The 26,609-nt window shown below is 44.1% G+C and overlaps 1 protein-coding gene across 2 annotated transcripts in view; it reads right to left on the bottom strand.

Moving 5' to 3' along the window:
- Positions 1-2,462: 2,462 nt before the first annotated feature.
- The window catches only part of CLDND1 (claudin domain containing 1), a 124,904-nt gene continuing 100,757 nt past the window's right edge, over positions 2,463-26,609 (bottom strand). For both annotated transcript variants that reach the window (XM_044084054.1, XM_044084053.1), the window contains exons 4-5: positions 13,638-13,775; positions 2,463-5,576 (exon numbers count right to left, since the gene is read on the bottom strand). In XM_044084054.1, coding sequence (XP_043939989.1) covers positions 5,362-5,576; positions 13,638-13,775 — 353 coding nt within the window. In that variant the 3' untranslated portion in view covers positions 2,463-5,361. The remainder of the gene's footprint in view (positions 5,577-13,637; positions 13,776-26,609) is intronic.

Genomic DNA, 26,609 nt, shown 5'->3' with positions numbered 1-26,609 from the left:
AGCATCTAGTGGCATACCGGTCTCTGAATGAGTCTCAGTAGAAGCCTGCTAATCTGAAATAGCAGGTATCAGGGGCTGCGAAAGCACCTCACGGAGTACCGGCGAACTGGCGGCTAGCTTAGGAGAAGCATCGTCGGCAGCTTTAGACCTATGTGGTCTGTCTCTGTCTTTATCTTTGCGTTTTTTCAGAATGTCGGTAGTCGGGTGGCTTACCGAAGCCATTTCTGGTAATTGAACAGAATACCAAAATATTTAGAAGCATAAATAAACCGATGACGAATAGTTCGAGGTTTGAATAAGGCACAAAACCAACAGCGAGGTATGTCATGGTCTGGGCCTAGGCAAGAAATGCAGTACGAATGAAAATCTTTATGAGGTATTTGCTTTCCACAAGAAATACAACTGTTAACTTTTACTGACATCGGTTTAGAGCAAGAAAAAGGTTCCCCAATGGGGTACATAGCCTAGTTGAAGACTTCAGTTCTGAAACTCAAAACCAAAAATTTTAGGAGTCAGCCGACCGGCATTTGCAAACTGCTTCTGCTTCGGGCACCGCACGGCAAGAAAGACTGATGTAATCACATCAGCTGCATGCTTTATACCCCTGACTACCTGACGTCACAGAAGATGAGACAGCATCCGATGCAGGACCCAAGACTTTGTTAATCAGGCTGACTGAGGGCTACTGCAAGCAGATAACCCAAATGTGATGACTGCAACAGTGAAACATGAAGAACATCCACAAGTTTTACAGGGAACAGATCAAAAATATGAGGCAAAAATCATGACAATCTGCATGAATCTGGACAGTTGAGGGGTATGAGAACTAGCCTTTGAGAAGAAGCGTGACAAAAACAGAGCAGCAACAATACACAATCAACTACTTAGAAAAAATGTCCATTCCACAGCTGTCCTCAGTGGGTGGGCACGTATTTGTTAAACAGTCTGCCCCAGAGTAAGATCAATTACTAATCACCCCACAAAATAAGTGATACTTCCTTATATCAAAACATGTACTGTAAACCTCAAGTTGCACTTCTTTGCCAAAATACTAACAGTTACTCACCCTCTATATTCTTACATACTACTCATCTTACTTTTTACTTTTGATTATGCCTCTCCATGAAACAAACAGTTCTGACATACTGGATAATCATCCATTGGTTCCTCTCACAGGTCATGTAGAGTATGGTGCACTCTGATTCTAAATAAAACTGGGTGCACTTGGTCTTTTTTGGCTGCTGCTTACAGTGTTGTGAGAACTGCTTTAAATAATTCACTGGACTGAAGATAATTCTCCACATATTGCTCCTATGTATGCATATATGAAGTTATGTGTTTGAGAAATGGTGCCTCTAGTGGGGACCAAGTCATAACAAACATTGGTACATGTACTACAACTGATTACTAAGTAAATGGCTGCAACCCCTCAGATACTGCATGTTAACATAAATCATTGACTAAAATCTGCATGAGAAGTGGACAGGTCTTTCCAGTTTTGTGTATTTAAAACTGTGGACTACAAACCTACAAGTTGTAAACAGTACTAGTCTACCTATATGGAGCCACTCGGATGCTATGGGTCACGCCCATCAACACAAAATACCATCACTACATGCAATGTCAGTGGAGCAACATTGCTACATGCCAAGTTTGTAGTGGTACAGCTTTTTACCAAGAGGATACATGTTACAAACCACAAGAAAAACAGGACATGCACATTCATAAAGCAAAATAACTAACACCATGCTATACTGCTGAAGGGTGTACTTCAGTGACCAATCTAGGGAAAAAAATAAGTAAATAAAATGAAATGCAGAACAGCTTTTATTTAACTATCTGCACCTTTTGACTACAACAGAAGACAAAGACTACTTGCTCATTTCCTTACCTAACAGATCAGCTGCAGATCGTACAAAACTAATAACTTATAAGCGCTGCCTTGCGCTTATTCAATACATACTTTACATTCCATTACTGCCTTTTTTCTTACCCTGATACCTCTTTAGAGGAGATGTTCCAGTTATTCACCACCTGTCTTCCTTATATGGGTTGTGAGGGTGGCCTAATGGTTAAGGTGTTTGCCTTGCAAACACAAGGTGCAGGGTTTGAGTCTCACAAGGGATAATTGGCTAAGCTTAAAATGGCTCGCAAGGGCAGTTAGCTTAGTACTAATCTATGAACCTATGAACCTATATGTCCCTTAAGTCTACTTTGTATTTTCTCTGAACAGCCTGAGTTTCCATCTATCTTCCTTGCAAGGATAAGGTCTAAGGAACCACAAATGTACTTGTTAATACCAACATATGATGTAACTATGCTCAGTCATGTGATTCTAAAGCAATGCATACAGCATTACTACAGCAGCTAAAATAAAAAGACAACCACATTGTACAGCTGTAGTACAATGTACAACAGAAAATCTACATATTTAGCAATATCCAGCAAAGAAGAAACTTAAATCAACTGAAAAAAAAGTGCATTTTTAGTTGAGTCAAACTACACAAACAACTTTCTTCAACACAAAGGCACACATATAATTGTGTTTGTTTACCACAATAAAGAGCTAGTAAGTTAATACAATAGAAAACAACATTTTTGCTTATGGGTGAATAGTTAACTGTGCTTTGACAGTACTGAAAAATATGCTCTTACATTAAAACTGTCCACTCCCACTCCAGTTTTCCTACACAAATAAGACAAAACAGCATTTAAAACATACAAGGATAAATACAGCACAGTGTAGATCTTAGGACAGTAAAGTCTGAATATGCTACAAATGTATACCATGTGACTCTGTGCAAACTGTACACAAGTCCATGGCCCATGTTATCCACAGTATTTTGCTGGCTGGTCCTGAAAACAGGCCATGTCTATAGTCAAATAATTTTAATGTACAATTCTCACAAATAATGATGGCTGTCATGTGGCAGACAGGGATGGAGATGACTGTGATCCAGACAATATGGCTTCATTTAGTTGCAGTGGGAGTAAATGTCCAATGCACACTCACCCATTTTAGACAGGAAGGTGTTAGTTCAATCCTGGAAGGCCCAGAAACGTGATCCATGCATAAAAGAACTCAGGAGTGCCAGTTCAGAAAAGGAGTGCAGACACTCTGGAAAAACATCACTGGTGTGCAGAAACAAATACCCATATGAGAACTTAGTACAGCAGGCATTGTGCCACGGTTCTCAGAAAACAGGAGTGGGGGTAGAAGTATAAAAAACAATAAAAAAATGTTCCAGCCTTCTGCAGGGTGACAGACAAGTTCCCTCATCTTCATCTTTCCATCTTCAGCAGTATGTGGCAATGAAGTTAGAAGGCCAAATGGAGTGTGGCCATGGCAAAAGGAGCACTTAGTGTTATATAGACTGAAATACAAGATATCACCTAACTTGCTACAGTTACTACTCATATCTGGTTAAAAAGAAAATGGATACTACTGCTTTTAAAAGTAAAAACAAATACTATTATATGACAAACAATTAATAAATAAAATAAATAACATGCATTAAAAAATTAATTATCCACCCTCTCTTGGTGCACATCATAGAATCACAGAGTAGAAATCTGAGGATAAGCTCCTTGATGGAAGATGGCACTTACTATTATGTCATATGGTAAACGGGTTATGTTAAAAAGATTTTTTGGAAGGGGTCTTCTATAGTGTGAACCTTGGGGTTGTAGCACTTTGTACTTATGAGATCAGCATGTTTTTGTGGTTTCAGTGTTCAGTTTTACTTTCTTTTTTAATTCTTTCAGACTCCAACCTGTTCTGTTCTTCAGCTTCACTGTTTGTGCTCTGCGGGGTATGGAATGTGGTTACTTTCCTAAAGATCACTTATGAACAGGATGGGTAAAATTTAAGTACACAATTCTAACCTGTGTCCTCTAATACAATTCCTCAGCTTTTTATCAGAAAGAAGGTGAAGACATATTTCCCCTTTTTATACTAAGCACAGTCATAACTGAAATGAGGTGATGATGGGGTACACAGACATTTATTATGCTTAAAGTGATGCATCTTCAACACTAAACATTTTTAATGACTGCCTTTCAGCAGGACTGAGAGGCAGAACTATATACATAGACGAGGATTATAGAACACCATGTTCAGCTGGACTTAGTCAAGACCTAGACAGTTCAGCTGTTGGGTGAGGAAAGTATAGATGGGACAGAAGGCAGTCACCACTCTTCAGCGTGAACCTTGGTCAGCTGTTTCATTCAGGATTACCATGTATGTCAAAATATAGCCTCAAGTTCTCAACTAACCTCTATGAATTGTGGAATTACTCTAGATACACAGCCCGCACCATTATCAAATAAAAGGCACCACTACTATGCTACTGCTAGTCCTGTAACTGGTGAAAGCACTAAGATGCATCTGTTGGGAAAAATAAAGTTACGGCAGAGTGCAGCTTTTGGCTTAATACACTTATTTTTTTCAGTCCACCAAGCAGCACTCTGACCACCTGACTTGAATATGGAGCCATTCTCACTTCAGTGACCCACAAATCTTGCTTATTCCCTCTCATAAAAACTGGAAAATGAAGACACGTCTCCAACTCATCTTCTATGCAGTGTCATTTCAGGATTTTATTTTTATGCCAAACATACTCCACCTTTTGATGGCTGGCCAGGAGACTGTTACAATAGGGCTTGCATTACTGGAGGATTAGTGCATGTTCCCATGCATCCAGCCTAGTTACAGTGGAAGGACATGTGCTGCTCCTCACACAAGTCAGCATCTGGCTAGCAGATGGCACCTGTGATGTTCTCTCTCTCACTTTAAGATAGGGAGTCAATTTTGGCTCCTCACTCCTATCTCTGTTCAGCCATCTCTCCCGGCTTCCTAATTAAACATGGTTCAGCTGGAGCCCAGTCAGGGCTCCAACCTTGCATGCCACAGTGCTGGACACATTTCAGATGATACAGGTTTAGTGGCATCTGCGACCCTCACATCTTCAGAAACTCCTTCTGTAGTGCTTTGGTAAACATATTCCTATCTTAAAGGAAGTAAGAGGGCTCAATAACAAGGATGGTAGCAAGTGCTGTGCAATATTACAATTCAGAATACAGATTAGAATATGATATGTTTAAGGCTGGCTGTCAAGTACTGTGCAATTAGATTATACCCCTGAAGCTCATCTTCCAAAAAGCTACTCTTCAGATTACTGACAAAAGTATTGTAGCACTGCGCCAGCGAAGCAATGACAATAAACACTTCTTGACACTCAACATTTTTTTTTTTTAAGTTCGTCTATACAATGACTGAAGAAAAACTACACTGGGCATGATAAAGGAATTGATTAAAGCACCAGTGCCAGACATGTGTCCATCTTCCATCGATCAATAAGATCAGGCAACTCTGTAGGCTTTCATGCGGCTATATTCCTTACGGTTGGTACGGGCTGCCCAGATGAAAAGAGCAGCAGCCATAAACTGGAGTGGTGCTGAAACACAGGCTAAGAAGAAGGACCAGCTGTAGCCGCCTGATGTTTTGGCAAGTAACTTATAATGTAGCAGTTCTATACCAGCGATGTAGCAGATGACAGTTGCTACTGTGCATACACCTTGAATTAAAAAAAAAAAGTTGGTTGACAAACTGTGTGAAATGTACACTGACAGATTACATCAAGTGAAATGAGGAGAACAAAAAAACACAGGATATGCTACAGATATAAACAATTCTCGAAGCGAAGCATATATCCATGAACTGTAATAGGAAAGTGATAAACTCATGACTTTAGAGTGTAATATAGATTATATACAATGTCACCAAAGCAAAGAACAACACTGCTGCTTCCAAAAAGAAAATGTTGTTTATGTTAGTCCAAACAAACATAAATCCATACAAACCACCAAAGAATTGTGTATACACGTGGTCCAAATGTGAATGGGGTTTAAGGTGAGGCATGTCAAGACATGATGCAACACAAAACAGTATTTTTACAGATCCAGCCCATGTCATGGAAAGGATACTGGAAAGCCATGAAATCAAGTCAGTGTCAAAAATTAACCCATGTTGTAAGATGTACAGTTTATATTAAAAAAAAATAAAGCTTAATTTTAACTATGTTAGAGTGTGTTGACCAGATGGAAAGAGTACTTTGAGGGGTTGATGAATGAAGAGAATGAGAAAGTGAGAAAGAGAGAAGGTTGGATGATGTGGGGATAGTGACTCAGGAAGTGAAACAGATTAGCAAGGAGGAAGTATGGACAGCTATGAAGAGGATGAAGAATGGAAAGGCTGTTGGTCCAGATGACATACCAGTGGAAGCCTGGAGGTGCTTAGGAGAAATGGCTGTGGAGTTTTTAACCAGATTGTTTAACGAAATCTTGGAAAGTCAGAGGATGCCTGAAGAGTGGAGAAAAAGTGTTTTGGTACCTATTTTTTAAAATAAGGGTGATGTGCAGAGCTGTAGTAACTACAGAGGGATAAAAATGATCAGTCACAGCTTGATGTTATGGGAAAGAGTGGTAGAAGCTAGGTTAAGAAGGGAGGTGATGATTAGTGATCAGCAGTATGGTTTCATGTCGGGAAGGAGCACTACAGATGCAATGTTTGCTATGACAGTGTTGATGGAGAAATACAGACAAGGTCAGAAGGACTTGCATTGTGTCTTTGTGGACTTGGAGAAAGCGTATGATAGGGTGCCTAGAGAGAAGATGTGGTATTATGAGTTAAGTCAGGAGTGGCAGAGAAGTATGTAAAAGTGATACAGGATATGTATGAAGGTAGTGTGACAGTGGCGAAGTCTGCAGTGGGAGTAACAGATGTGTTTAAGGTGGAGGTGGGATTACATCAAGGATCAGATCTGAGCCCTTTCTTATTTGCAATGGTGATGGACAGTTTGACAGACGAGATCAGACAGGAGGCCCCATGGACTATGATGTTTGCAGATGACATTGTGATCTGTAGTGCGAGTAGGGACCAGGTTGAGGAGACCCTGGAGTGGTGGAGATATGCTCTAGAGAGGAGAGGAATGAAGGTAAGCAGGACTAAGACAGAATGTGTGTGTGTGTGAATGAGAGGGAGGATACAGGAATGGTGAGGATGCAGGGAGCACAGCTGGCAAAGGTGGATGAGTTTAATTACTTGGGATCAACAGTTTAGAGTAATGGTGAGTGAAGAAGAGAGTACAGGCAGGGTGGAATGGGTGGAGAAGAGTGTCAGGAGTGATTTGTGACAGACGGGTACCAGTAAGAGTGAAAGGGAAGGTCTACAGGAGGGTATTGAGACCAGCTATGTTGTATGGGTTGGAGATGGTGGCATTGACAAAAAGGCAGGAGTCAGAGCTGGAAGTGGCAGAGTTAAAGATGCTAGGATTTGCACTGGGTGTGACAAGGATGGACAGGATTAGGAATCAGTATATTAGAGGGTCAGCTCAGGTTGGACGGTTTGGAGACGAGATTGCGTTGGTTTGGACATGTGCTGAGTAGGGATGCTGGGTATATTGGGAAAAGGATGCTAAGGATGGAGCTGCCAGGTAAGAGGAAGGCCTAAGAGAAGGTTTATGGATGTCATGAGAGAGGACATGCAGGTGGTTGGTGTGACACAGCAATATGCACAGGACAGGAAGAAATGGAAACGGATGATCCGCTGTGGTGAACCCTAACGGGAAAGTACAGTTGTGTACACTTACCATAAATGTAGATGTTCAAGTGTATTCACTGTTGCAGTCATTACATTTGGGGTAATCTGCTGGCAGGTTGCCCTCAGTCAGGCTGAATTCAAAAGTCTTGGTTCCTGCGTCGGTTGCTGTCTTCTCTTCCATGATGTCAGGTTGTCAGGGGTATAAAACATGCAGCCGATACCATTTTCTTTAGTTTTTCTTGCCCCCAGTGTCAGGTGCCCCCAAAAAGGTAGCAATATTTTATATTTTATATATATATATATATATATATATATATATATATATATATATATATATATATATATATTCATGCATCAATATAACCTTTACCTTCATCTACAAGCAAATACACCACATAGGTTGTAGAAGATAGAGAAGGAAAGGTAAACTTTAGAATGACAGGGGAATGGCGGGAGGGTAACCTGGACTGCAACAGTGAATACACTCGAACATCTACATTTATGGTAAGTGTACACAACTGTACTATGTTCTTCTGTTTCACTGTTGCAGTCATTACATTTGGGTAGAATCCCAAAGCTGTGGTTGGGAGGCTGGAGCTAAACAGCATTAGGTGTGGCTATCAGGCCCTACAGCACTGCAGTGGCAAAGCCTGCCACGAACTTAAGAGTACAGAAGCAAATGGTAATGCTTTGTAAAGGTGTGAACAGAACTAGCAGCCTCTAGAATGTCTTTGGTTGGTACTCCTCTGAGAAAGGCTGCTGAAGTAGCTGCAGCTCTGGTGGAATGAGACCTAATGCCCTTGGGCACAGGTTTACCATGGTGTAAGTAGCAGAAATAGATGCAGTGGCTTATCCACTTTGAAACGGTCTGCTTTGAAATAGCCTTTCCTTCTGATCCTGCAGCATATGACACTAGTAATTGCTCAGTTTTTCTTAGAGCTTTAGTCCTGCTCAAGTAGAATCTTAGCTGTCTGTGTACGTCCAAGAAATGCAGAATTCTCTCCCCTTTGCTCTGCAGATTTGGATAAAAAGTTGGCAGATTAACTGTTTGGTTAAGAGCCACACTGGAAACCACTTTAGGCATAAAAGTAGGATTTGTCCTCAGAGACACCCTGTTTGGGTAAAATATGATAAAAGGCTCTACAGCCATGAGGGCCTGTAGCTCTGAAACTCTTCTTGCTGAAGTAATTGCTAGTAGCAGAGCTGTCTTCCATGACAAGAACTTTATATCAGCGGTGGCAGCTGGTTCAAATGGAGGCAGAGTGAGCTTTTCCAACACATAATTGAGGTCCCATGCAGGTAATGGTGATCTTCTAGGAGGCCTTAAATTTTTGGCTCCTCTAAAGTACTGCTTTAGTAAAGGATGAGAAAAGATTGGTGGCTCTGTATCGTAATGAGCCGAAATGGCAGAGGCATGGATTTTGATTGATGAGAAAGATGGGCCTTTTCAAGCATCTAAGTTAAGTATTGTAATATCTGAGGAATATTTGGTTCTGCTGTATCAGTTCCTTGTGCTTGATTCCAAGCACAGAATCTCTTCCATTTGTCAGCATAAGATTTTCTAGTACTAGGCCTTCTGGCTTCCAAAATGACATCCATCACAGCTTTACTGAGAGGTGTTGTTTGTATGATTACATGATTAGCCATGCTGCCAGGTTCAGAGTCTGTAGTTGATTGTGCAGGATCTGATTGTTTTGCTGGGACAGTAGTTGTGGTCTTTGAGGCAAGGTCCTTAGGATTGGGTACCAGTATTGGTGGGGCCAGTCCGGGGCAATTAATATCATCTTTGGCTTCTCTTGTCTGACTTTTAGGAGGACCTTGGGTAGAAGAGGCAGAGGAGGAAAGGCGTAAACTGATAGGTCTTTCCAACTGAAGGATAGGGCGTCTACTTTCCATGCTCATCTGTGATAAGTCCTTGTGCAGAATCTTTTCAATTGATAATTTTGAGGAGAGGCAAATAGATCTATGTCTGGGCTCCCCCATTTCTCTGTTATCATGCTGAAGACTTGTGTATTTAGTTTCCACTCGTGGGGATCCATAAGGTTTCTGCTTAAATCGTCTGCCAGAGTGTTTTGTTTTCCTGGCAGGAAATGAGCTTGAAGATGTATTTGGTTGGTCAAAGCTGTGTCCCACAGTGCCATGGCTAATCTGCAAAGGGGGTATGAGTGTGTGCCTCCTTGCTTGTTTATATACCACATGACTGTGGTGTTGTCCGTCTTTATCAGTAGTTGTCCTGGATGAAGTAGTCCTTGAAGGCTGTTAGGGCATTTTGAACAGCTAGTATCTCTTTCTGGTTGATATGTAGATGCATTTGTTTTGGTGCCCATATGCCCTGAATGCATCTTCCTGCCATGTGGGCCCCCCAGGCATAATCTGATGTGTCTGTTGTTAAGGTTTGGCTGGCTGGGGGTAGAGTAAAGGACCATCCCATGTTTTGGTGACAGGCCTTTGCCCACCATAGAAACTCCTGTCGCAGGCAGGGAATGAGGGGAATCATCGTTTCCAGACTGTGTGAATGTTGACTCCATAAACTTTTTAGGTACCATTGAAGTTTCCTCATATGCAGTCTTGCATATGGAATTAGTAGGATGCAGGATGCCATGAAGCCCAGAGCCTGCAGAATTTGTCTTGCAGAAGACTGGGTTTTTGTTGCCATCAGTTTGAAGTAAGTAGTCAGTTGCCTTTGTTTGTCTGGCGTGAGGTAAGCCATCTGGGCAGTTGTATTCAAGCTTGCACCCAGGAATGTTATCTTTTGAGAGGGTACCAGTTGTGATTTCTTTTTGTTTATTGTGTACCCTAGGCATGTTAGAAGCTTTTTCACAAATGCCAGGTGTTGAAGAAGAGTGTCCTTGTTCTCTGCTTGAATGAGACAGTCGGCCAAGTAAGGATATATTTGTATACTTGTCTGCAAAATGCAATTACTGGTGCAAGGCACTTTTGTAAAGACCCTGGGCGCAGTAGATAAGCCAAAGGGCAGTGCACAGAATTGGTAATGCATTAAGCCAGCCTTGAATCTGAGGTATCTTCTGCAAGACTGTCTTATTGGGACAAGCAGGTATGCCCAGCATGGGCAGAAGCTGCTGCAAGGTCAGCATTTTGAATTTTGGAATGTCCAGGTATGTGTTCAAAATCGATAAATCCAGTACTGGCCACCAGGCCTTGTCCTTTTTGGGTACCAAGAACAGTCTTGAGTAAAAACCTTGTCCTTTTTCTTATTCTGGTACTGTCTGAATGCCTCCCATATCCATGAGGGACGTAACCTGTTTCTGTGCCTCTGCCCAATGATTTTTTGGCAGATCTGGCCAACCATTTGCCATTGGCAGAGTGTGGAAATGGAATCTGTATCCCTGTGATATGATGTTTAGTACCCACTTGTCCTGGGTTAACTGCCAATTTTGAGCAAAAAGTTCTAATTTTACCCCTATGCGTGCTGCCAAAAGATAAGTGCTTGGTGTAGGCAGAGGGAAGTCATTGGGATTGCTTTCTGTAGGTTTGCGCTTTATCTCCTCCAGATTTGGAGGTGGATGCCCCCCATTGCTTTGACCTGTTTGAGTCTTGCGCCTGGTATCTGGAACCCTTAGGGCGTCTGGATTTGCCCCTTTGAGCTCTGTCTGACACAGGAAAGGACCATTTTTTTGTAGGCCAGTGTCTACTGAATCTTGGTGGTTGCACTTGTAAGAAGTCTAACAGTTTGCATAGACTTAGCTTTGTCTTCCATTTTCTTTAAAACCTCTTCTGCCTTAATACCAAACAGAGAATCATGCTGTAAAGGTGCATCTAGCAATTTAGCTTTAACATGATCAGGCAAATTTTGTTCCTTTAACCAGGCATGCCTCATAATCACAGATCCAGTAACTGCAGCCCTGCAGGAGGCCTCTAAAGAATCAAAACCACATTGCAAAGTATGCTTTCCAACTTGTTCAGCTGCATGCAATAATTCCTGAAATTCTTTATTTTCTGCACATTCTGAAATCATCATCAGTTTTTGTTTCAGCAATCCCATAACATGCTGTTGGTACTTAAGCATATGAAATTGACAGTTTAAGGCCCCGATTGCCAAGGTTGCAGATGTATAAACCTTTTTTCCCCATCTGTCCAGTGCCTTTGAATCTCTGTCAGAGGGGGTAGGATTTTTTGCTGTTGAGGCCTTAACCCCCTTTGGACCCTGTGAAATAGTTTCAGGGTCAGCAGCAGGGTTTCTAAATAAAAATTTATGTGAGTCAGGGACCCTGTAATATCTGTCAGGCTTACTGGGAGCCGGAGGTAAGGAATCAGGGGTCAAGCTTGACTCAGAAAACACATCATCCACAATGTCTAAAACAGGGGGAATGGCTAAAGGCTTGTGCCAAGAGAGAAGGAAATCCCTGAGCCTCTTTTTTTGATTATGAGAAGTCTCGTCTCGCCCAGTGAAAATGCTCCCTCAATGTATGCAAGGTTTCTCCAAATGAATAATCCTCAGGAGGAGATGCAGATGGAATAGACTCCTCGGCATCAGAATTCTCATAGGGAGGTATAGATAATTCCTGATCAGAGGAGGAATCAGAAGAAACAGAAACCTGATCTGAAGATTCATAATCAGTGTCTTGCCTAGGCCTCTTATCTGGAGGGGGATGGGTACCCCTGATCAAGGTAATAGGGTCTTTATGCCTAAAAAACAGATTATCAAAATGGCTGGAGGCCTGTGCACGTGGCTCATGCGTCGTTTTTTTTTAGCTTTACAAGTTGCTTTTGTCTTTGGTTTTGCAGCTGTCGTCGGTTTGATATACAAATGTTGAGACCTGCAAACACCCTCAGAAGCCGGTGCCTGCTCAGTGGCTCTGGACCCATCTGAGGGAGATACATACGTCGGTCCAATACCTTGAGTATCTTGCGGCATGCCGGACTCCACATGGGTGTTGGTAGAGGCCTGCGACTCGAAGGTAGCGGATATCAGGGGCTGCAAAAGCACCTCACTGAGTACCGATGAACTGGCGAATGGCTTAGGAGAAGCTTCGTCGTCGGTTTTGGATCTCGACTGCCTTTCTCTGTCCTTTTCTTTGCGTTTTTTTATGTACCCCGGTAGTCGGATTGCTATCCAACGACATTTCTGGGTAGTTAAATCTGTTTCCAAAATACTATGATGCAAAAGTATACCCATGCTTAATAGTGCGTTGGTTAAATCTAGCACATATTCGACAGCCAGGCACATTGCGATCAGGGCCTAGGCAAGGAATACAGTATAAATGGAAATCCTTATGAGGTATTTGCCTCCCACAAGTAATACAATTATTAACTTTTTCTGACATCGGTAAAAAGCAAGAAAAAAGTTTCCCCGACGGGGTACTTAGCTTTAGTGAAGACTTCGGTTCTGAAATTCAAACTCGAATATTTCAGTAGTAGGTCGACTGGCACTTGCGAAATGCATCTGCTTTGGGCACCACACGGCAAGAAAGACTATAGAAAATGGCATTGGCTGCATGTTTTATACCCCTGACGACCTGACATCATGGAAGAGAAGACAGCAACCGACGCAGGACCCAAGATTTTGGAATTCAGGCCGACTGAGGCCAACCTGCTAGCAGATTACCCCAAATGTAATGACTGCAACAGTGAAACACGAAGAACATCAGCCAAAAGAGAAGAAGTTTGTAAATGTACTCTAAAGTACTGTTGCAGGATATACATTCTGCCAGTGAAAATGTGTTAGTTTAACTAAGAACACCTTTTTTATTTATGTTCAGAAGAATTTCCCATAATAATGTGATCCTTAAATATTTTGTTATACTCAATAAGTATGCCAGCCCACTCATTTAAACAAAAGAATCATTCAGAAAAAAATGAAAAGCAGCAGTTAAACATGGGCATGTTAAAGGATACCATAACATTAAGAAGCTGTGCCACAAACATGGAAAATGAAGAATGAAATGGTTCCATAATGGATTCTGGTGGTAGGGCACAATTGATCTCAAACTAAATGCTGCAGATTATCATCCACAGTGTATGAAGGCTTACACAGGGAATGACTGGAAACAATTTTACATTAACAAGAAACACTTACCTGCCAGTAAGTGCAGGACCCCAGTACCTATTGTTGGGTAGATGCGGTGGCAGGCACAGGCACAAAGTCCAATGAAGGCTCCAAAGCACATCAACCCAAGGCTAACAAATGGGAGCAGAAACTGGCAGCGCCAAAGACCTTGAGGAGGAAATAATTGGTCTGAATTAATCTAGGCTCATGGTTAGACAGAAATTACAATCAGTGCACAACAGCAATGAAGGCTTCTCCATCACGGTGATGGGAGTCCATGCTGAATGGCGATCTGCACTACACCTTGAATTTTATTATGATCCACTACATCTAGTAAAAATATCTGAAGAAATACAAAATTTCCAATGTTATTGCCTGTATTATTGGTGACAATGACTGGGAATGAGGTCCTCGGTTTACCCAGTTTGCCTCTGAAAAGATCAAGTAGAAATATATTCCCATCTGCTCCCAATCTCATTTATTTTGGCCAAGTGACTTGACCAAATCTCATGTTACTAACCATGCAAATATCTCCCTGCCTCTTCCTTTTCTCTTGTACTGTCTTTATTCCCTATTATCAACAATTCTGCCTCCTTTGCTCTGTTGGCTTCTTCTCGACTCTTCTGTCATCTCACACTGTACTTCAGTGAACTCCCTCCCAAATCTTTGCTATCTCACTGGCAGACACCAATTATGCCACTCTTCTTCAATCACCATCTCCTGTAAGTCAGCAATTTATCCACTTTACCACTGTAGATGCCCTCCAAAAAGAAACACTCATTTGCTTTAGTAGATACACATGGACGTATAGTTTCCATTTCTTCTTTATAAATTGTAATATTCTCATCTTTAATTACTGCTTCCCTAATCATGTACCTTGCAGCAATCTTTCTAAAATCATACGGGTTATATTCTGCATGGGATACAACTGCAGGTCAGCTTCCAAAGCATCAAGGCACCTTCCAAGCACCCAAACAGTCAACTAGAGATGAGCTGACTAAAAAGACAGGCTTGGGTGCTGAACCCTTCAGAGGTTCCATGCAACTGACACAGAGAGGCCAAGCCCTTAGAAGACGTTACTATGAAAAGTAAAAAAATAAATGTCTACATACTGGCATAAAAAACACACAAAAAACAAGGAGATGGAGAGCAGCTACTGAAACAGTGACCATTCACTACTGTTATGGTAAGTTTACTTGCAAAACTATACTGCTACAGAAGCCTAAGCTACATGTATATATTACCATAACTTAGAAGAAAAGGGAGGGTCCAACTGCCCCTGGAGAACGGGGCCAACAAAATCTGTCCTTGACCTGGAAGAATAATCTATTTTGTAGTGCTTTGTAAAAGTACGCACGGATGACTGTGTTACTGCTTCTAGAATACTTTGAGTCCAGTCTTTTTCAAAAACCCATAGAGAAAGTCAAGGCCCTGGTAAAAGTGCCTTGACCCTACATGAAGAATTTTGTTGTGGTGGGAATAACAAAAGGTAATAAGCCTGAGACAAACATTTGGAAATAGTCTGCTGTGATGCAGGTTGTTACTTCTTACCTTCACAAGAAATGAACAACTGATCAAAAGTTCTAACAAGACTTTGTTCTGTCAAGATAGTACCATAGTTACTGGAGATGTCTGTGGACATCCAAGTTAGAAAATATCCTTTCCCTCATTTCTGTTTTTAGGAAAGAACACAAAGAGATGGCTAGATAGGCTTAAAGTAAACCCAGATATCACTTTGGGCATAAAAGAAGGACTAGTTCTCAAAGAAATCCTGTTTCTGTAGAAGATAAGGTTGATCCACCATAAGAGCATGCAACTCCAATGCTCTTCCTGTAGAGGTCAGAGCAATCAGCAAAAATGTTTTTCATGTTAAAAATGTCATGTCAGTCAGATAAGCTGGTTCAAATGGAGCACAGCTTCTAACAAAAAATTAAGACCCAATGAGAGGCCACTGGTATTCTTGAAGGCTTATGTAGTACCCCTTTCAAAAACACTTTCACATAAGATTGCAATGAAAGACAGGGTTCCATGGGCAGACATGTTGAAATAGCCAACAAATGAGCTTTAAAGGACACATGGCTAAAAGACAACTTTTTTAATCTTGCTAGCACTTTCGTTCAGAACTAATACATGAACTTCTTCAGACAAGAAACAAGTTATTTTCCTACCTTTATACACCCCTTACATCAATTACATGACAATACAAAACCAAAATATCACGACATACAAAGTGAATCTGTGTACACATACCCCTCCCATCTTTAACAAAATATTTATTACATACATTTATTAAAATACAACTTCTATTTTGGATTAGTTCTGAAATGGAAGGGCTTGAATGTATAGTAATGCATTGACTGAATTTGTTAAAGATGGGAGGGGAGTGTGTACACAGATTCACTTTGTATGTCATGTGATATTTTGGCTTTGTACTGCCATGTGATTGATGTAAGGGGTATTTAAACATTGGAGAAAAACTTTGTTTCTTGTCTGAAGAAGTTCATGTATTAGTCCTGAACGAAAGCGCTAACGAGATTAAAACAGTTGTCTTTTAGCTGCGTGTCCTTTATTACTTTTGTAAGTAGTCTGTTTTTTAGTTGTTTTGTTTACAACAAATGAATCTTGACAGTAGTAAAGCAGGCTATATGATACTAACTCACACAAGTACTGTAAAACCAGAGAAACACTAAGCCTGAAAGGGTGCTGGCTGTTGGCTGTTTTGGTGTCACAGACTAGAAAACTTTTCCATTTACTTATATTTGACGTTCTAGTGTCAGGCTTTCTTGCCTCCATTAGCATCTGCTGCACGCCCACATGAAACAGATACCTAAAAAAAGGTTAAGACCCTATTATATGGGCACACTCAGTAGTCCTCATTTGGGGTCAGCATGTATCAAACACCCTGATCTTGTGACAGCAAATCTAGTCTATGAAGAAGCTTGTGGCAATGGTCCCTATACAATTACAAAAGAATGGAGAACAACCATTATCTGGATCAGAAGAGAGTCACCACAATGACTTTGGGGAGTTTTTATGAATCTTAATATTAGTGGAAAGGGTAGAACAGCATACAGGCATATTCCTACCTAGTGAAAATAAAATCATCAGTCTTCCAGGCCTTCTTGCATGGAGTCCTGGAACAATAGTTTGCCAATGGATTGTTTAGAGAGGAGGCAAAAGGGTCTACTTGTGAATTCCCTACTGATTCAGTTTCCATTTGTGAGGGTCTGCCACGGTCCCCGTTCAGCTTGACTGCCACAACTTTTGATCTGATGGATTGTAAGATGCCTGCAGAGTGAGACTGTGATGTACAGCTATATCCTATGCTAACAAGGCCAGTCTGCACAGAAGGTAAGATTTTGTTTAACTTTGTTTAAGTACCACATCATGGTGGAATTCTCTTTAACTACCTGAAGAGGTGTTGGGGACCACAGATGATTTGAGGGCATTGACAGGCTTTATAAGAGCTAGCATCTCTTTTACGTTTGTGTGTTTTGGTCAGTCTTTCTTGTCCCATAGACCTTGCACTTTTACTTCCATTGACACTGCTCTCTGAAGAGTCAGTAGTGAGTGACTGCCTTGGAGCCGGAGGGGAGAATGGAAGACCTGGACCAAGAGAAATCTGAGGTCTCCACCAAGTGATTTCCCTTTTCACAAATCTCAGAACTGGGATTCAAAAAGACAATAGGTGTTGAAGCAGGGACCAACCACTGAACCTTTGTCATGTGGAGTCTTGCAAGGGGTATCATGAGACAGCTGGAAGCCATAAGATCCAAAATCCTCCAGTATTCCTTCTCTGTGACATAAATCTTGAGTGGAAAATCCATGGAATAGATATAAATGGAGATCTATTTTTTCCTGTGGAAGAAAAGCTCTTTGTACTGACATGTCTAGTATGCACCCCCGAAATACAATCCTGTTTGATGGACTCAACATCTCCTTCCTACGCGAGAGATTTCTGACACTTTGAAAAATACTCTCTAAAGATAAGCAGGCTCTCTAAATATGGAAAAATGTGGATATCCTGTAGCCTGCAATGGATTACAACAGGAGTTAGACACTTTGCACTTTGTGGACACCCTTGGAACACCAGATAGTCCAGTGAGTAAGGCAGAGAAAGTACGGTACACTTACCATAAATGTAGATGTTTGAGTGTATTCACTGTTGCTGTCATTACATTTGGGTTATCTGCTTGCAGTAGCCCTAAGTTGGCCTGATTAAGAAAGTTTTGGGTCATGCGTCGGATGCTGTCCCTTCTTCCATGACGTCAGGTCGTCAGGGGTATAAAACATGCAGCCGACGCCATTACATCAGTTTTTCTTGCACCAGATGTCAGGTGCCCCCCTAATGGGAAGCAATTAAATCTATAATTACAAGGATATACCTCCAACAAAAAAGCAAATACACCAAAAAGCTTTTTGAGCATAGTAAGGGAGAGTAGAGGTATAGCCAAAAGAAGAAAGGGGGCTGGAGGGAGGGTAACCAGGACTGCAACAGTGAATACACTCAAACATCTACATTTATAGTAAAGTGTACACAACTGTACTATGTTCTTTGTGTTTCACTGCTGCAGTCATTACATTTGGGTAGATTCCAAAAGCTAAGGTTAGGAGGAGGAATTTAATTAGAATTAGGGCCAGCTATAAGACCCTGTAAGACTGCAGTGACAAAGCCAGCTCTGGATTTAGAGAAAAATGGCAAATGATAATGCTTGGTGAAAGTATGTACAGAACTCCAGGTAGCAGCTTCTAGGATGTCCCTGGTAGGAACACCCCTGAGAAAGGCTGTGGAGGTAGATGCAGCCCTGGTTGAATGGGGTCCGATGCCCTGTGGGATAGGTTTTCCATGGTGCTTATAGCAGAAATGAATGCAGTGGCCTATCTATTTTGAAATGGTTTGCTTTGAAATAGCTTTCCCCTCTGTTCCTGCAGCAAATGCCACCAGCAGTTGTTCAGATTTCCTTTGAGGTTTAGTTCTGTCCAAGTAAAATCTAAGTTGTCTGTGCACATCTAAGGAGAGCAGTATCCATTCCCCTTTGTTCTGTGGGTTAGGAAAGAAGGTAGGCAAATGAATGGACGGATTAAGAGCCACACTGGATACCACCTTGGGCATGAAGGAGGGAATGGTTCTGAGGGACACCCTGTCCACATGAAAGATGATGAAAGGCTCAGGGCCTGTAATTCAGAAAACCTTCTTGCAGAAGTGATTGCTAAAAGGAAAGCTGTTTTCCAGGAAAGGAATTTTAAATCTGCAGTAGCAGCTGGCTCGAAAGTAGGAAGAGTGAGTTTCTCAAAGACAAAGTTAAGGTCCCAGGCTGGAGTTGGAGCTCTCCTGGGTGGCCTTAATATTTGGCCCCTCTGAGGAACTGCTTGAGCTGTGGGTGAGAGAAGAGGGGAGGCTCTGTGCTGTAATGAGCTGAAATAGCTGAGGCAAGCCCTTATGAAGCATCTCAGTCGAGTATTGTAGAATCTGAGGTAAATTGGGCACTGCTACGCTCATCCCCCGAGACTAATTCCAGGCACAAAATCTTTTCCATTTTGCAGCATAAGATTTTCTAGTACTAGGCCTCCTTGCCTCTAAAATGATATCCATAAAGAACTTATGTACTCACCATAACGTTCCATCTGTGTAAGTAACTTCATTTATCTGCAACCTATGGTTATCGGATCCAATTTGGATCTGAGCCGGCAGCTTTCCTAGCTAAAAGATCAGAGCGCCAAGCTCCTCCCCCCTACCCATAATGTCCTGCCATCTCCCTCTAACCCTCAGATCGAGTTTGCCGAAAAGGGCAATAGGAAAACTACTATAACACAGGAAGGGATAAATTCCACCTGATGTCATCTGGAAAAGACATATCCTGATCCTTTGATAACGAACTAAGGGTCCGGGGGATGGAGGGAGGGTCGGTTGCAGACAAATGAAGTTACCTACTCAGATGGAACGTTATGGTGAGTACATAACTTCTTTATCTGAAGTAGTTAACTTCATTTGATCAGCAACTTGTGGGACAGAGTCCCCAGCTACCAACAACTTGGGAGGCCCTTATGTAAGGATATTCCAGAGCACTGCGGAGCCAAAAGATGCGCATCCTCTGGATATTAAATCCGATTTATAGTGTGTAATAAAGGTATGAGAGGAAGCCCAAGTAGCTGCTGAGCAAATGTCATCCAAAGAAACCCTTGACCAGAAAGCAGCAGAAGTAGCCATAGATCGGGTAGAATGGGCTCGCACTCTCAGGGGCTCAGGATGACCAGAACTTTTGTATGCGAGGAGGATGCATTGGGAAATCCATCTAGCTAAGGTTACTTTAGTGACTGGTTTCCCCAGACAGGATTTAGCAAAATAAACAAAAAGTTGATCTGATTTTCGAAGATCTGCTGTTCTGTTTAAGTAAAAAACGTAACTGTCTGTGAACATCCAGACAATGAAGTCTATATTCTCCTCTGTTTTGGTAATTAGGAAAGAAGACAGGTAGATTGATGGACTGGTTGATATTGACTTCTGAAGCCAGTTTGGGCAGAAAAGAGGGATTAGTCCTGAGGGAGACCGTGTCTTTATGAAAGATGATGTATGGAGGCTTACTGTAAAGAGCGTGAAGCTCCGATATCCTCCTAGCAGAAGTAATGGCAATCAGGAAGACCGTCTTCCAAGATACGTATTTTAAGTTGACTGAAGCCGCTGGTTCAAAATGAGGCTCAGTCAGAGCTTGAAGAACTAGGGCAAGATCCCATGGAGGCACTGCATCTTTAACAGGGGGTCTTAACAAAAAGGTTCCTTTCATGAATGTTTTGCAAATCTTGGAGGACGCTAGGGGGCCTGAACTGTTTCCAACGTGGTAGTGGGAAATAGCTGCCAAATGAACTTTAATAGTAGAAGCACTAGCTCCTTGATGAAAAGTATGGGAAAGAAAGTCTAGAACTGTTGGGATAGGAGCCGTGAAGGGGTCCAAGTTCCTGTGCTCTACCCAGACAGAGAAACTTTTCCATTTACTCTTGTAGATTTTCCTGGCAGAAGGTTTATGGGCGGCCACCAGGACGGCCTTAACTGAGGAAGACATACCGGGAGTCCTAGCCATTAAGGGAATTGGATCAACCAAGCTGAGAACTTGAGGTAATCCAGGTCGGGGGTCTTCAATCCTAATGGATGAGAGATCAGATCCGGATTGGGATCTAAAATCCAGGGAGGATGTACTACATGAGACCGCAGGTAAGGGAACCAGGTTTGACGCGGGCAGAATGGGGCTATGAGGATAACTCTGCTCCCCAACCGACAAGCTTTCTGCAAGAATTTTGTCATCAATGGAAGAGGAGGATGAGCACACAGAAGACCGGATGGCCAAGCATGAACTAGAGCGTCTCTGGGAGCTTCCCCTGGTGGGGGAATTAGAGCGAAGAACTCGCTGCACTTTGTGTTCGAAGGCAAGGAGAAGAGATCGCAGCAAGGTTGACCCCATTCGAGGAAGATTTGTTTCGCTACTGCTGGGTTCAGAGACCACTTGTAAGGTGAGAGGATCGTTCAACTCAACCTGTCCGCTAAGATGTTTGACCGACCCGGAATGTGCATTGCTATGAGAAAGCAGTTGGTGGATATCGCCCATTCCCACACTCTCACTGCCTCTCTTAAAAGTGGATAAGATCTGGTTTCCCTACGTACTAGACTACCGACATGTTGTCTGTTTGAATTGCAATAGTTCCTGGAGGAAGAAGGGGATGGAGAGCCTGCAATGCTTGAAGCACCGCCCTCATCTCCAGGACATTGATATGCAGTGAGGTCTCTGTGAGAGTCCACGTGCCTTGGACTGATCTACCCATGCAATGCCCCCCCCCCCCACCAGAAGAGAGATGCGCCCATGGTCACCGTGACTTGGAGAGGGGGTATAATGAAGGGGCGGCCTTCCCGGAGATCTCTGGAGCAGAGCCACCACAGAAGCGACTCCCTGCAGATCCTCCTGAGGGGAATAGGTGTAGACAGGGGGTGTTGAACTTGCAATGTCCATTGAAGGATTCTCATCTTCAGACGAGCGAAAGGTGACAGATTGATGGCTGCTGCCATGGATCCCAGGGCCCTCAGGACTAGTTCCGCTGGGAGGGGCTGATGATTGTAAAAGATCTAGAATGTGAAGGCTTAGATTGCGAAGTCTGTCCGTTGTCAGAAAAGACTCTGGATTGTATAGTGCCTATCCTGGCCCCTATGAATTCCAAAATTTGAGTAGGTTGAAGGGAGGATTTCTTGTGGTTGATCGTGATCCCTAGATGGCGGGCTAGACGTAAGAAATAGTCCCTGCCTGAGCAGAGTTGATGCCTGGTGGGGGTGGTTAGGAGCCAGTTGTCCACATAAGGAAAGACCTGTATTCCCTGAAGCCTCAGGTGGGCCCCTACAACTGCCATGACCTTGGTGAACACCCTGGGGGCTGTGGTTAGACCAAAGGGTAGGACCCTGAACTGATAATGGCTGGCTCCCAGCCGAAAGTGGAGGAACCTCCTGCATCATCTGTCCATAAGAATGTGGTAGTACGCGTCCTTGAGGTCTATCGAGCACATCCAGTCGTTCTCCTGCAAAAGTGGGAGAATGGATTGAATGGTGACCATCCGGATTTTTTCTTTGGCGACTGACAGGTTCAGTGTGGACAGGTCGAGAATGGGTCGCAAGTCCCCCATCTTTTTTGGCACCAAAAGGAACCTGGAGTAAAAGCCTGATCCGGATTGCTCGAGGGGGACGTGCTGGATGGCTCTTTTTCTTAGCAGCCCTCGAATTTCGGATGCTGCTACCTCCCTCTGATCGGGTGGAACATCAGGGAGTCCTCTTGACCGGGGAGGATAAGTTAGGAAAGAGATAGAATAGCCTCTGGATAGGATTCGGAGCACACAGCGATCTGTCGTAATGGGCTCCCAAATTTGCTAGGTGTTCTGAGAAGCGCCCCCCAACTGCCTCCAGAGAGGAGCAGTCGGGCAACCCCTCAGGGCTGCTGCGCGAATCGATCCGAAAAGGGTTCTCTTGACCCAAAATTCTTTGGCCCCTCTGCCTCTGGGCCGGCGTCCACCCTGTCCTATTCTGCCTCTGAAGGACGAGGGATCCGGAGCGAAACGGGATTGTTGAGCTTTCTGGAACCACATCTTCTTTTGTCCTCTTTGGTTCCTGGAGTAGGACCTCTGAGGAGCCGAGAAGTGGATCCCGATGGCAGACAACATCTTTCCATCTTTCTCGCTCTGGAGAAGCATATTGCGGATGGTTTTGCCGAAACGTCAAAAGGGGCATTCGCAAAGGACGCCTTGAAGGGTTCCGGAAAATCACAGAGACGGAGCCAGGCCTGACTACGTAAGACAACACCCGTTCTGCTAGCTCTAGCCTCTCACTCCGTAGCATGGGAGAGAAGCCGCATAGATGTGTTGGTAATTGACTTGAGAGTGGCCATTCGAGCCGAGAAGGTCCGCTTGTCCTCGGCTGACATGGACTCTGAGGGTGACCCACCGTACTCTTTAATCAGGTCCCGCTGGAGCTGAATCACATGTGCCATATAATTCAGTGACCTTACCGAGAAGGTCGCTGAAGTGAACATCCACTTTCCAAGGCGGTCCATCATCCGAGACTCCTTGTCTGGAGGATGCACCGATGAACTCTCCTGTGCTAATTCCTTTTTAGTGGCAGCCGCAGCCACCACCATGGCATCCACTGGGGCAACCTTGCTCCAAACTGTCCTGTCCATGGGAGGGCTGAGGATCCTGTCCGGTCTCTTGGGTATTGGCTCGACAGTGTCCGGCTCCTTCCATGCCCTGGTAGTTATGAGGTCCACCAGGGGGTCGGCGGGAGGGGACACCCAAGAGGTAGATGGGCCTGCGTCAAACACCTCCAGAAATACAGACTCATCTGAGGAAGGTTTTTGGGCAGACCACCCCCCTCTAATGCGCAACATTTCCATAATGTCTCCAAAGGAGAAGTCTTCGGGGGGTGACCTTGGGGAACCTTCCCCTTCCTCTAAGTCCGTGTCCTCCGTGAGGGACTCAGGTGTGTCCAAGTGCCTCCTCTTGCACTTTTGTTTGTGAGGGACCTCCTCGGGGGGGCTGTCTGAAGAGGCCTCACCAGCAATGTCCTGTTCCTCTACGGGAACAATCTGGGACGTAGGCGCAGGCTGTCCCTGGGGCCGGATGATGGAAGACCGGCCCGTCTGAGTGGGAATGGCGGGTGGATCCGTAGCAAGAGCCTGGGGCCTTGAATACCTCGAAAGGACCCTCTCCATGATGTCGAATGCAGAGGGAGAACTGCTTTCCCTCGGATCTGCCGTGCGGACTGGTGCCGAAGGTGACCCGATCGGATCTGAAAGGGTAGTGTGCTCCGACCTTAATGGAGCAGAAGGCCCACTAACCCTTCCGGATCCGATGCTCAACTCACGGCCCGAGAGCTCGGATCTGAAAACAGATCCGACAGACTCGAGGGTACAGTCGGCACCGAAGTAGGAAATGCTGTCGGCACCGACCCCACCCCGGCTCAGAAGCTAGTCGGATCCGACAGCTCCGAACCCTGATAGCGGGTCGGAGAAGGAGCAATGGGGGCGAAAAAAGGTGTAGAGCTCCCCCCCCCAGAGGGGGGGGGGGGGCAAGAGCACTCCCATCTGCAGCTGGGCCTGGAGAAATCGATGCATCATCCGGTCCATGTCTGCGTCGGATAAACTCCTCATAAATCTAGATGAGGCCACAGAGGACGGCTGTCTAGATGACCTCGAAGGTGACCGGGTCTCCTCCTCCGGCTCCAGTGAGAAACGTGGAGAACGGAGCCGGGAGGGGGAAGGCCCGGAGACCTTAAGGGGAGAGGCAAGCTGTTTGGAAGGCAGTGCCGAAGGGGTCGACTCGGACCGTCTCTTGTGGCTGTGGTGCCTCTCTTTCTCTCTCTCCCTATCCTTTTTGTCCTTCTTTTTGCCGTCCCTTTCCTCCTGGGCCGACAAGGGAGGTTGAGTCCCGGCCAGGGGATCGGAAGCGGCAGGTGGGGCAGCCGCAGCTGGCGCCACAAAGGAGGAGGACGAAGCGGAATCAGGGGGCAAAAGGCCCGCAAGGATATGTTTCGTCCTCCTATCCTTCAAAGCCCTGGGGTTGAAGGCTGCACAGATAGTGCAGCCTGAAGAGAGGTGATCAACCCCCTGGCAAATGACGCACCGAGTGTGGCCATCTGCTGGGGACAGCTTATGGCCACATATAGAAAAGAAAACAGGCCCACACACACACACACCATCACACACGCAGAGGGGGGAAGGGAATAAATTTAACTTAACCAAAAAAGTTTAAAACTACCCAGAAAAGTTAAGAAAGCTAAGAGGGAGTTCACACACACAAAGATGGAGAAAGTTTTGACAGAAAATTAACTTTTTTATCTTAAACTCACAGTACCACGCTCGGAGCTCGTTCTGAGAAGCTTACAGAAGCCGCGGCAAATGAGATCTGGGGGTTAGAGGGAGATGGCAAGGCATTATGGGTAGGGGGAGGAGCTTGGAGCACGGATCTTTTAGCTAGGAAAGCTGCCGGCTCAGATCCAAATCGGATCCGATACCGACAGTTTGCTGATCAAATGAAGTTAAGTACTTCAGATCACTGATTTACTGAGGGACGGTAAAGGAGAGATTAGGTAACTAGCCTGGCTGCTAGGTTCAGGGTTTGCAGCTGAGGGTGCAGAATCTGGTTCTCCTGCTGAGACAACAGGGAAGGAGTCTGAGGCAGGTGCCATGGGGCCAAGCGTAACACACTGTGCAAGAGGGGGTACCAGTGTTGGCGTGGCCAGTCTGGTGCAATTAAAATCATCCTTGGCTTATCCTGTTTGATCTTTAGTAGTACCTTGGAGAGCAGAGGCAGAGGAGGAAAGGCATAAACTTTCCAAGCTAGCTTGTGGGGAATCCTTGTGCAAAATTTGTCCAATTGGTGGTTCTAGGGTGGGTGGGTGGGGGCAAACAGGTCTAGATCTGGGCTCCTCCACTTGCTTGTCAACATGTTGAAAATCCTTAGTTCCAGTTTCCACTCGTGTGGGTCCATGAGGTTTCTGCTTAGTCCGTCTGCCAGTGTATTTAGTTTTCCTGGCAGGAATTGAGCTTGTAGATTCACTTGGTAGCTCAAGGCTGTCCACAATGCCATGGCTAGTCTGCAGAGGAGGTAAGAATATGTACCCCCCCCCTGCTTGTTTATGTACCACATAACAGTGGTGTTGTCCGTCTTTACCATTAGTTGTCCTGGAAGAATGTGGTCCTTGAAGGCTGTCAGAGCATTCTGTACAACTAACATTTCCTTTTGATTTATGTGCAGGTGCTTATGACTTGGGTTCCATTTGCCCTGAATAGACTTCCCTGCCAGGTGAGCCCCCCATGCATAGACTGATGCGTCTGTTGTTAAGGTTTGGGTGGCAGGGGTAGTGTGAATGGTAGTCTCCTGTTTTGGTGGTAGGCCTCTGCCCACCAAGGAACTCTAGGTGTAGGCAAGGTATGATACGAATCATTGCTTCTAGATCCTGTGAATGTTGACACCATAAGCTTTTGAGATACCACTGTAGTTTCCTCATATGCAGCCTTGCATATGGAATTAGAAGAATGCAGGAGGCCATGAACCCGAAGGCTTGCAGTATTTGCCTTGCAGATAGCTGGGTTTTTGTGGCCACTTGTTTGAAGTAGGTTGTCAAATGAATCCGTTTCTCTGGCGCGAGGAAAGCCATCTGGGAAGTTGCATTCAGGCTTGCTCCCAGGAATATAATTTGTTGACTTGGCACCAGTTGTGATTTCTTTTCATTTATGGTGTGCCCCAGACAAGTCAGCACCCTTTGAACAAAGGTCAGATGATTCAAAAGTATGTCCTGGCTGTCTGCCTGAATTAGACAATCGTCCAGGTATGGGTATATTTGAATATTTCTTTGCCTGCAAAATGCAATGACTGGAGCTAGGCACTTTGTGAATACCCTGGGCGCAGTAGATAAGCCAAAGGGCAGTGCAGAGAACTGATAGTGCATGTAGCCTGCTTTGATGCGTAGGTATCTTC

The sequence above is a fragment of the Protopterus annectens genome, chromosome 9.part0 (genome assembly GCF_019279795.1).
Source record: "Protopterus annectens isolate FY-2018-M chromosome 9.part0, PAN1.0, whole genome shotgun sequence".
NCBI classification, from domain to species: domain Eukaryota; kingdom Metazoa; phylum Chordata; order Ceratodontiformes; family Protopteridae; genus Protopterus; species Protopterus annectens.
This window is presented reverse-complemented; position numbering and strand designations above follow the sequence as displayed.